The 12,283-nt window shown below is 57.4% G+C and overlaps 1 protein-coding gene across 1 annotated transcript in view; it reads left to right on the forward strand.

Moving 5' to 3' along the window:
- Positions 1 to 12,283, forward strand: part of PTPRN2 (protein tyrosine phosphatase receptor type N2) — a 641,085-nt gene that overhangs the window by 37,489 nt on the left and 591,313 nt on the right. The window contains 1 exon segment of the mRNA XM_057732470.1: positions 4,233 to 4,283. Coding sequence (XP_057588453.1) covers positions 4,233 to 4,283 — 51 coding nt within the window.

Raw genomic sequence — 12,283 nt, forward strand, 5'->3', positions numbered from 1 at the left:
GGTGGGCACACACCCGCTTCCCTGGAACAGCATGGAACAGTGGGCGAGGGCACCTCAGGGGCAGAGACAAGCCAGGCCCTTGGCCGTGGGCGTGTTATTCACCGCGTTAAGCCCCGGTTTCCTCATCTGTAAAATGGGAGTCAGGGCGTTGCAGGGTGGTCCTAGGACGCGGCACAGCGTATGGAAGGCGCGGGGCACAGTGTCCGACTGGGTCAGCCCAGGAAGAGAGCTGCACAGGGCATCAGGAAGGTCGCTACATCGTGCTGTTTACTTAGGACAAGTGACAAAGTAACGGAAAATCCGGAAAATCCGGTATGAGAAGAGACTTCGTGGAAAATTGCCATCGGGAAGAAGATAACATACTGCTATTACCGCGTCGTCCTCGTGCGGGCGAATTCCGCTGTCGTCTTTCTTGGCTGTGATACTAACCCCGTCTTGGCTTTGTAGCGTTATCGGCTCTCACTTTTAACAGAATTGAGTGAGGATACTCTTGGTTTCTGAGAATCTTCCTCTTGCCTTGTAGAAGGTCCAAAATCACGGGTCCTGCCCTTGTGGTCCATCTGAGAGGAAAACTATTTCATTTCTGTGAGAGGATCCCCTTTACACGCATCTTTTTCTTACGTTATTCAGTCACAAAACCTCTGTATTACGTCAGTGCGTTTTTGTGTCCATCTCAGCCCTTCTGCAGAAGCCCTGACGGAGGGTCGTTATTCCGATTCTGCCCAGTCGGGTGAGAAGACCAGACCCGGGAGGGTGACGGGCTCGCCTGTGGCCGGCTGGAGCGGAGGTGATGGGGTCGGGCCCTCCGTCCCCTGCGGCAAAGTCCCACCTGGGGGGACACCCTGGCGTGGAAGGGACAGGTCAGGGGCAGGTGAGGGTGATCTCCAGTCAGCAGGGTGGTGGGGCCGGCTCACGTGGACTGTTGCCACCACGAAATACAAAACCATTTCTGAGTGCCACTCGGGAACGATGGGGGGTGAGAGGCAGAGCCAGCCGGGCTCCTCTCGGAGGAGCTGGATCCCTTTTAATTATGCACAAGATACGGAAGAAGAGGTGCCACGATGGTGGCCAGGTACCGCTGTGTTCAGAGAAAGTAAAGAGGAAGCCGATTTTGAACTAAAAAGCTCAGGGGGTGTGTGTGTGTGTGTCTCTGTGTCTCTGTGTGTGTGAGTGTGTCTCTGTGTGTGTGTGTCTGTATCTGTGTGTGTGTGTGTGTCTGTGTGTGTGTCTCTGTGTGTGTGTGAGTGTGTCTGTGTGTGTCTCTGTGTGTGTGAGTGTGTGTCTCTGTATGTGTCTCTGTCTCTGTGTATCTCTGTGTGTGTGTGTGTCTCTGTGTATCTGTGAGTGTGTCTGTGTGTGTCTCTGTGTGTGTGTGTCTGTGTGTGAGTGTGTCTGTGTGTCTCTGTGTGTGTGTGTGTGTCTGTGTGTGTGTGTGTCTCTGTGTATCTGTGTGTGTGTGTGTGTGTGTGTGTCTGTGTGTGTGTGTCTCTGTGTGTGTGTGTGTATGTGTCTCTGTGTGTGTGTGTCTCTGTGTGTGTCTCTGTGTGTCTCTGTGTGTGTGTGTCTCTGTGTGTGTGTGTCTCTGTGTGTTTGTGTGTCTCTGTGTGTGTGTGTCTCTGTGTGTGTGTGTGTCTCTGTGTGTGTGTGTCTCTGTGTGCACACGCGTGCCTTGTCCTCATGGACAAGGGGGACCACACCCTTCCGGGGAGGAATTCCAGTCTGAGCACTGGGCCCCGGGAGGTTGCGGGTAGACAGCGGCCGTGGATGTAACTTTTGCCTTCAGAGGGACGCCTGGACCTGAGACCACGCGTGCACTGGACCTGAGGCAGCGGTGTGCGATGACCCCACTGGGGGGGCTGGTGTTGACCTGGGGACGGGACTGTGTCTGAACCAAGCGCTCAGACAAATGTCTCTTTCTCCGTCTCTTGGTTTATGGCTGATGTTTAAAATGAAATATGGTCTTTCTTAATCAGCGCAAATAACGACACACGTAAATCAGCAGTCAGAGCAGCGTGCTGAGATGCGCGCAGCATTTCATCTCTGGCTGCAGATGACGTGACGTGCTGCTGGTGGAGGTCTCTGGGACGCGTTTTCTCCAGCTGCCTGGGGTGGACCAAGCAGGGGAGCGCGGAGAGCAGGCTGCTGCCCCGCGGTCGGGATTCAGGACGCATCTCCCTGTCGGCCGCGATCCACGCCGGCTGGGAAGCAATGAGGCGCTTTCCTGCGGCCTTTCTCGCAGGGCCACCTGCCACTTCCACGTGGCAGCACAGGATCCTCACCGGGAGCGAGTCTCCGGCCCGAGCCGTGCGGCTGTCCTCGCCCCTCGACCTGTCTTCCTCCGAGGTCTTCTGCGATCATCCCGGGTGTCGTGGAGAGCGGCCGCCCCCTGAGGGCTGGGCGGTGGGAGAGGCAGCCCGCGACCTGGGCGCCTCGCGAGGCCCTCGGCAGTTGCTGTGGGTCGCCCGGCTGAGGGGCCTCCCTCGTCCTGCTCTGGGGGGCTGGGCAGAGCCTTGGAGGTCAGCTCGCCGGCCGTGACGTCACCGCTCAGGCTGCTGCGACCAGAGGAGCCAGGTGACCTCCTCAAGGGCACCGCTTTGGGGGGAAGCAGATTGGACTCAGTCTCCCCGTGCCAGGCTGTCTTGGGGGGTGGGCGGGGCACCAGCTTCCCTCTCAGGGGGGGTTCCTCTTCTCCGCCGCGCGGCCCGGCTCTGGAGGGAGGGAGGAGTGGGACGGAGGCGGAGCCGTGAGAAGAGGGGAGCCGGACGCTGGGGTCGGTTCCCAGATGGAGGAGGGGGGGAAGGTGTGCGTTGGAACTAGACGGAAGAGGAAATGCTGTTTCTCATGAGGTTATGTGGTCTCAGGAAGATGGACCCTTTGCTGAGAGCTGAGGCCCAGGCAGCGTCCAGCCTGCGGTGGGTCTGCGCCCTGGGCCTGCGTCTTAGGGCTTCTCCCCTGGATCGAGGGGACTGCAAGATCTGGCTCACGAAATTGTCGCAAGGGCGGGGTGAGAGTCCTTATTCTCATAGATTCAGGCAGCTCCGTCCCCTGTGAGACTCTGCTCCTTGGTCTGGGACCATATTTTCATCCTCCGCGGACCTGGGTTCTGGGCCTGCCTCAGTCCGTATCTGTTTAAGGGAATGCGTGCTTCCGCTGTAGGATGTCAGAGCAATTCCCTGACTGGAGGCCTTACACCCCGGCGGTGAGTCCCCGGCAGTTCATAACTTTCTCCTACTTGTCATCCTCTTTCACTCCTCTCTTTGCTCCCAAGCACGTGCTCTTCACCAGACACTCTGGCAGCCATTCAAGAAACGGCGGAGGATAAACAGATACATTCATGAGGATTCTCACCTCGAGACTCTCACGTGCAGAGAAGTTATGCCCTTAAGCTGACATCACAACACAATGTGGAGAGTCCCACAGCGGACGCCTGGACGGCACTAGTTGGCCGGCTTGGTCCAGGGAGTCTCTGTGGGGCTGTTGACTGGGGTCTCAGTGGATGAACAGGCATTTGTCAGTCGGAGAAACGGGCACAGGCATTATGCTGTGCCAGGAACGTGTTCTCCGTGTGGCTGAAAGCACGGTGTGTCCAGAAAACACCTGGCTTTTTTGTTGGCTCACAACCCTCCGCTGGGGGAGGTGTGACTACCGCATGGGGCCCTGGGGACCCCTCTGAGTGTTGTTCCCGGGGTCCACACCCGCCCCCGACGGGCTCACCCCTCCGAGCTGGGTCTCCTCTTGTCCTTTCCCTGTGTGTCAGATGTGCGTGCGCGCAGGGCAGGATGTCTGCCTTCTGTGCCCTCCCCCGCCCCCGCCTGTGGGTAAACGCCTCTGGTCTTGTTGGCGCGCGTGCCCTCCTCCCTCTGCCTTTTCGTCCGCTCCTTGGCGACAAACGCAGGCTGCCCGTCCGCCGCGGGCGTGCACGTAGGCTCAGCATGTCTGAGAGGAGGACCCGGGGGTGCTGCTTGCAGAGCCCGTGGGCCTGGCCCTGGTGGGGAGCTCAGCACGGAGGTGGTGGTGGGAGGGCCCTCCTCCCGGTGGAGAAGCTGGGCCTGCGTTTGTTCCGGTCACTGACTCAGGCCGGGGCGTGTTGTTCTGGCTTCCAGACGACCCAGAACCATCTCAGAAAGGCCGCGTGCCTTCGGGACTCGGGAGCCAGCACGTGCCGTGGCCCCGGCCGGCACGTCGCTCTCCTCGAGGCTCTGACCCCGTTCTCCTTTGTGTTTCCTCCCCAGGCTGCCTGTTCGCGGATGGCCTGTGCAGACCCTCCGAGACCTGCGTGCACGGTAAGTGCCGGTCCTGCCCGACGCGCTGAGGGCCTGCGTTGTCTCCGTCCCGCCAGCCCTGGGCGGCTCCAGGGGTGGCCTCACCATGTGGCCTGAAGGCTCTGGGTGTGGTTCGCCTTGTTCAATTCTCCGAAGAGCGTCGTGGAGCTGAAAGGTCTCTGGACGCTGCTAAGAGGAGAGAAAATGGAAAATTGATGGACGTAGAACAGGTTCTTTCCGTGAACACGTGTGTGTGTGTCTGTACCCTTACCTGTACCCGTCCCAGGAGTTTAAGGTGATTCGTGAGAAGCTTTGTGTTGAAAAGCTGCAGGTGATTATGCTGAGACTAATGCAGGTGAACGTGGTGAAGGCCCCACGTCCCTGGAATGGCGGGGCAGGGCCGGCCGGCCCGGGACCCTCCCGTGCTTCCCGTCTCTCCTCGTCCGCAGCTGCCTCCCCGCGGCCCCCTCTTTTCCTCTCTCAGTAGAGAGCAGACGACGTCTGGTGCTTTGTGTGTTCAGGCGGGGCCCGTAGCCCGCTGGGCGGGACCTCAAATATCAGTTACCCGCCCAGGCCCGGGCTCTGCAGCCTTCGCTCAGAGGGGCTGCCTCTTAGAAGGAGACCCCGCGCCTCGTGTGATGGTCGCAGATCCGGGCGGTGCGCACGCGGGCGGCGGTGAGGCCGGAACCCCCCTCCCCGGGAAGTCTGCGGGCAGGGCCCCAGGCGGCGCCGTGAGGACCGCGTGGGGCGGGTTCTTCGCTCCCTCAGTGCCCGTCTCTGTCGTTGGCTTGTGTGTGTGCTGGGGCGGGGCTGGGGGTGGTTTGTCCCTGCCTGGGTCCTGACCGAGGCGCTCGCCACCTGGTGCAGGGGCCCTGGCTCCGCCCGGCTCTCTGTGCAAACGCGGGGCCTGGGTGGACCTGACTTGGGAGGCCGTGCGGCCCCGGGACCCTCTGTCCAGTCCGGTGAGGCCCTCAGGGTGAAAGGCGCCTCTGCCCGACCTCCCCTGAGCTGCTCTTCGCTGGGCCCACAGGAGACACTGTTGAGAGTCTGAAGGTCAAAAACCAGGCGCGCCAAGCACTGCAGAGTGAGAAAGTCCTGGATCGGAGAGCGCAGATTTCAGGCCGGGGGCAGCTGTGGTCTGCGTCCCGGCAGCGCACGTGCCCTGGGGACCAACTGCTGATGGGCTGCCTGGTTCCGTTTCGTGGTTTTTCTTTGTTGGGGCGACTTCTGTGCAGGTTGGGACAGACGGTGACCTGGGCTGGAGGAAATCACGACCTCTGTGATCAGAGGTCGCCCGGTGTGTGACCGCTGCAGGGCTGTCCGGCCTGTGTGCTGCGGCCGTGCGCGGCCAGGCCTGTCCCCGGGCCCCGTGCGGCACCTTGCGACTGTGCCTTGTGACGCTTTTATTTGGAGGCAGCTTTAAAATAATAATTTTATTAAAAAAAAGTGCCATCTGCCCTGACTTGAAGTGTGACTATAGAGGAAACAGGTGCGTGTGTTTAATTTAATTGACAGGGTGGCCCCAGCGGAGCAAAAGCAGTAGCGCTGTTCCCTCCCCGGTGTCCCTGACCAAAAGCAGGCCTGGAAGTCGTAGCCGTTCTCGGAGGCTTTCCTTCCCTAACCTCCACGGGCCTCCCTGGCGTGGAGTCGCGTTAACCTTCTGTAACGTAACAGCTTCGCGTTCTTTGGGAAAGCAAAGCAGTTTAAATGTACGTGTAAGCGCACAGGCCTTGATTTGTGGAGACGGACGATATTTGACATTTTCTCTCGTGCAGTCAAGGACCGGCTGTGGGGTGGCAGAGTGGGGTGGCAGGCAGCCGCTGGCCTGGATCCGTGGTTCCCACCAGGGACTGCGGGATTCAGCCTGGCGGCAGGTGGGGTGTGGGGCAGGGCGGCGTGGCCGGGCAGCCGGCCAGGACACGATGGCGGGGGGGATGCCAGGGTGCAGAGTCCGAGTGCTCTGTGGTCAGACTCAGGTTTCCTCTCTCTCTCTCTCTCTCTCGTCCTCCCCTCCCTTGTCTTGGGGTACAGGTAGACGTATGTAACCCTACCTTATATGCATTTTCAGAAAGCCCAACAGGCCTGGTTAAGCACGATTGAAATGCCTTGTGTGGATGCGGACTCAGGTACTTCGTAGACAAAAGTGGAAAGAAGCAGGCTCACCACTTCATACCTGTTAGCGTGGCTGCTACGGAGAAACAAAGCCCAGAAAGTTGCACGTGTCGGGGGATGTGGAGGAATTAGAACTCTGCGCTCCGTGGGTGGGAATGTAAAATGGGGCAGCTGCTGTGGAAACCGGGCTGGCGGTTCCTCAAACAATGAGAAATAGTTACCGCGTGATCCAGCACCTCCACTTCTGGTATATCCTCGGAAGAAAGGGAAACAGGGACTGGGGTAGAGACCTGCACCTCCAAGCTCGCAGCAGTGTTACAGCGGCCAGGAAGCAGCCCAGACGTGAGTGTGTGACGTGAGTGGACTCGCAGAAGGTCCACACGGTGGGACGCTCTCCAGCCGGGAAGGCCGGGAAGTTCCGACACATGTTACAACACGCTGTGCCCGGCGCGCGATGCTGAGTGAGGGAAACCCGCCGCAGAAGGACAGATACTGCAGGATTCCACGCGCCTGCGGTCCCGAGGGGAGTCGACTCATAGAGACAGAAAGTGGGATGGGTGGGGGTGCCGGGGCTGGGGGGGAACAGAGCTCCAGTCTGGGGAGATGAGGAGCTTCCGGAGAGGGACGCGGCGATGTGCGCAGCAGTGAGGGTGCCTGGGTGCCGCTGAGCTGTGCCCGTGGTGCGGGTGCGATGGCGCTTCTCGTGTGTCTCTTACCACGGTGACAAAGGAGAGCGGCAGGCTGGGAAACCGTTAGCCACACGGCAGACCAGGGGTTTGGATTCGTAACTGCAGAGCTCTTATGATCTGACTCATACATAACATTACTAGAAAAAGGCAGAGAGTCCCACAGGAAGGCGAGGGAAGGTGTGCACAGTAACTCACAGACGCGGACGTGAAGGACGCCCACGTGCAAGTATGTTAACCTCCAGCGGTAATCAGGGGACCACGCGTGTCAGCCGCACCCACCAGATCGCTGGAAACTAGGAGGCAGGTGGCGTCCGGTGCTGGTGAGAGCGCAGGGGAGGGGGCGCCGGTGACCCTCTTTCACAGTGTGACCTGGCAGTAGGAGATTCGCGCACGTCAGGGCAAGGGCGTCCAGCAGTGTCTACAGCGGCAAGACCCCGTAACAGCCGCAACTCCACCGACGTGGGGGTGCTTTGTGGGAACAGTTTCATAAGTTGTGGTGGGTCTGTGGTCTGGAACGTTACGAAGCTACTTGTGAAATGTCTGTTTTCTGACCAGGAAGATGTCCACTCTGTGGTGAGTAGAAAAGGAGGTGGCGGAGCGGTGGTTATAGCGTGGTGTGATTTTTCTGGGAAAGCCCATCCACGTGTGTGCTTCCCCCTCCCTGTGTGACCAGGGAGAAGGCTGTGAAAGGACCGCTGCTGTCTTTGGGGGGAGCTAGAGGTGGTCTGGGGGGTGTGCGTGCGGGTGCCGTTGACGCACACTTAAGTGCCTTTGCACTGCGTTCTTCGTTAAAGCGGGCTCACGCTATTGTCACACGGAGTCTGCGGAGGTGGTTCTGAAAGGCAGGTCTGGTTCAGGCCTGCTGCCTCGGGTGCTGACCTGTGTGGGCCAGGACTCCGGCCAAGCCCCCAGCTCCCACGCAGAGGGCAGCCTTGGGGGAGCCACGAGACCCTGTTCTGGCCACCGCTGGAAGCTTCTCGGTGGAAATGTCTTGGGTGTCTGAGGTGGGTGGGCAGGAGGACAGGGGGTACCTGACGGGCTTTGGGTGGGGTTAGCACGGGGTGGGTGACGGGACGGGAATCTGGGCACAGAACAGCCCGCGAGGTCCAGTGGTGGACACCAGTGGGGCCAGGATCAGGGGAGCAAACACGGGGGCTGGGGAGGGGACCCCCCGGGACGGCCCCCCAGCGCCCTTCAGCAGCATCCCTCACCGCGGCAAGAGCCTCCTGGGCCCGGCTGGGCTGGCGGGCGTCCACATCGGGGAGTGGCCTGGGGTCAGGTCTCAGGCCACCACTGCCTCTTTCTTGAGTTGGCCCTCCTGGGTCTCGGGTGCGCACCTACCCTGCGCGTCTCAGGGCACAGGCCCCCCACCCCGAGCACAGGAAGGAACCACCCTCCCTCTCGCCCTCCCTCCCTGCTTCCTTCTTCTCCCTCTAAAGCTTTCTTGAGGGCTGAAAGAAGCAGACAAAATCAGTATTTTTGTTGGAACCCCTCAGGACATTTTTTTTTTCCATTTTCACGTTTAGTGACCACAAGCTGGGCTTGTCCGCTGCTGGGTGTGATGTACTGGTGTACCCAGCCTGCAGTGCGGATTTCATAATCGGAGCTGTTCTGTTTTATTGCGCTGGAAAAAATAAAATAATAAGACATTTTAATTTGACAACTTGGAGACTATGAAGAAGTACAGTCAGTTTGAAAAAGAGATTAGGTAGCAGCAATAAAATCAATGCAGGGTGAATCATGGCCCACCCAGAGGGCCTGGAGAGGCCCCTGTGACCGGGACGGTCGAGGCCGCGGGCTGAGGAGACGCGGCCCTTGGCCGATGCCGGCTGTGCACGGAGGGGCTGCCCGGCGTGTGGGCTCAGCATTCCGGGCCCTCCAGCTCTTAAGGCTGTTTCAGGCGCTTAATGGGATTTCCGTGGAATGCTTTGCAAAATTTGTTTCTACATTAATTTATTAATTAATTAATTTCCGGCTGTGTTGGGCCTCGGTTGTTGTGCGTGGGCTTTCTCTAGTTGCATTGAGCGGGGCGGCTCTTTGCTGTGGTGCGCGGGCTTCTCGTTGCGGTTCTTCTCTTGCCGTCTCCACCACGTTTCAGGAGGGTGGTGCTGCTGTGTTGGCTGCTACTGTTCAGGTAACACAAGCAGCTGAGGAGTAACTGGTTACTGGTTCTTCCCTCGACGGTAATATCCCGACTGGGCCTCTAGACTCCAAGGGGGTAGAGTCTGATAATATTTTTGTCTGGATACGTCTCAAGTTCATGGCTCTATAAGTCTTGGATGAAGATGTTGAGGACATGGCCTTTCAAGGATCGTTTTATCAGCAAGATGTAGAGGCCACGTCCGGGTTTTGATCTTCACCAGTGGGCCATTCTCTTGCTTTTCGTGGGCGATTCCAGCTCCTGAGGAGTGCTCTTGGGGGTTAGGCTGCAGAGTTTGCATGTTGGCCTCTGCTCGAGGCCCCGGGGGGTACCTGAGGAGACCCCTCTGCCAGGCGGTGACGACTGGTGGCCAGACACCCCTCCTCGTGTCCACTTTCCCATGGAAGCCCTCCCCGAGATTGCTGTGGTGGAGACGACAAATGAGACCAAACACATGGCCCCGAAGGAGCAGGAGGAAAGTTAGGATTTGAATGTTCTGAAGTCTGTCCGTTTGGGGGCAGCCCTCGTGCCTTCCGTGACGCCTGCTGCTGTGGGCCACTGAGCGTGGTTTTCCTCGAAAACTCCCTGAATCCGGGAGGGCAGCTGTGCCGTCTGCAGTACGCCCAGACGCAGGAGCCCACGCGTGTAACCTGGGGGAGTGTCCGAGTATCCGGGGGTCCCTTTGCCTCAGAGAAGCGGTCCCTGTAAGGAAGCACGGTTCTCCTGCTGTGTCCTCGGCCGTTCAGTCTCATCTCCTCACTTCACCGCGTCCTCGGCTCCTGGTGACGTCCTGCCCTTCCCGTGGGAAGGGGCTTGGGAAGGACGGTGTGCCCGGCCACAGAGAGCTCCGCGGGGGGAGGACGTGAACCCTCAGCGGTGACGCGGCCGCTCCCCAGGGGGCGGGCCCGGGCGCAGAGGGAAGGCCGGGTCCCCACAGCAGAGCTGCAGACGGCACCTCCCCGCGCCGGCCGGGTCACTGACCTGTGGGGATGCCGTCATCGCAGCACGACGCAGCCTTGGCCGGCGGACCCGAGAGGGGGCAGGTGGAGTGGTTCCCCCTCCTTCTCGGAGTACACGCGTGACCCTTCCCCCCCGGGTGTGTGCCCGCGCACACACCCCTCCCGGGGGCGCCTGCCGCACTCTGGTGCCGCTCCTGGATCGGGGCCCTCTCTGTCCTTCCCGATTTCTTTAGTCGTTTCCTCCCCCTTCTCTTCTTTTAATAGAGGTGGGCTGCTATTAAAAAGCTTGAAAAGCAGCACATGGGAGGGGAGTCGAAGGTGCTGCCCCGGGCACACCTGTGTGTCAGTAGTGTACTGCTCCAGCCTGTTTCCTGGGCGTGTTTCTGCACAGGCGCTCTCATAGTCACCCTACGGTTTTGTGCCCTAGCTTCTCAGTCACTAGTCCAACACCTGCCTTTCCTGACGCTATGGATACCTGTTTGCAGACTTTCTTTTTTGTATCTGCATAGTATTCAAATCATGTGGGTGTAACATAACTTTTTCCATTGGGGACGTCCCTGGTGGCGCAGTGGTTGGGAATCCGCCTGCCAATGCAGGGGACACGGGTTCGAGCCCTGGTCTGGGAAGACCCCACATGCTGTGGAGCAACTAAGCCTGTGCGCCACAACGACTGAGCCCATGTGCCACAACGACTGAAGCCCACGTGCCTGGAGCCCAGGTTCCACGCCAGCAGACGCCACCGCAATGAGGAGCCTGTGCCCCACAACGGAGGGCACCACCGGCAACTAGAGAAGCCCCAACACAGCCAGTAAATAAATAAATAAATAAATAAATAAATAAATAAATAAATAAATAAAATAAAAAGCACTTCCATGTTTTTAACATTTAGGATACATCCATTGTTTAAATTAATATAAATATATTAAAAAACTACAAATAGAACTACCATATGATCCAGTAATCCCACTCCTGGGCATATACCCAAAGAAAACCATAATCCCAAAAGAAACTTGTACCATAATGTTTATTGCAGCACTATTTACAATAGCCAGGACATGGAAGCAACCTAAATGCCCATCAACAAATGAATGGATACAGAAGATGTGGCATATATATACAATGGAATATTACTCAGCTATAAAAAGGGATGAGATGGAGCTATATGTCATGAGGTGGATAGAACTACAATCTGTCATACAGAGTGAAGTAAGTCAGAAAGAGAAGGACAAATATTGTATGCTAACTCACATATACGGAATCTAAAAATGGTACTAATGAACTCAGTGACAAGAACAAGGATGCAGATACAGAGAATGGACAGGAGAACTCGAGGTATGGGAGGGGGCGGGGGGTGAAGGGGAAACTGAGACGAAGCGAGAGAGTAGCACAGACATATATATACTACCAACTGTAAAACAGTCAGTGGGAAGTTATTGTATAACAAAGGGAGTCCAACTCGAGGATGGAAGATGCCTTAGAGGACTGGGGCGGGGAGGGTGGGGGGGACTCAAGGGCGGGGGAGTCAAGGAAGGGAGGGAATACGGGGATATGTGTATAAAAACAGATGATTGAACCTGGTGTACCCCCAAAAAATAAAAAATTAAATAAATAAATTAATTAATTAATATAAATATCATAGCAAAGAACAGCTTTGTGCCTGAGGTTTTCAGTGGTATTTTGGATGGGTTTGCTGGAATGTATTCTCACACCCAGGGTACTGGGTCGTTGGTGGTGGGGCCTTGGAGGTCGTGGCGCTTGGGGGCCACTGGTTTCCATCACATGGTCTGATGTGTGCTGCCACGGCAGGCGTAAAACAAGCACCTCGCTTCTCAGCAGAAGCACAGTCTTTTAAAAACCTTTGCAAGTTTGATCTCCTTTTTTCTTTATATATGGAGTAGTTGATAATTGTACCTTCAGAATTTATTGTTAGGACATAACATCTGTTTTTCGACGATTTCCCATTTCGAGTTATTGACCATGGAATCAAGTATACGTCTAAAACATTTGGAAACCTGCTTTCCTAGTATTTAGTACACCTATGGGATTTCCCCTAACCTCTCTTTTCTATAATCCGCTCCAGGATGAGATCATCTCTTTCTCTCAAGAGTCACTTTTGGAACA

The sequence above is a fragment of the Hippopotamus amphibius genome, chromosome 4, assembly GCF_030028045.1.
Source record: "Hippopotamus amphibius kiboko isolate mHipAmp2 chromosome 4, mHipAmp2.hap2, whole genome shotgun sequence".
Taxonomy (NCBI): domain Eukaryota; kingdom Metazoa; phylum Chordata; class Mammalia; order Artiodactyla; family Hippopotamidae; genus Hippopotamus; species Hippopotamus amphibius.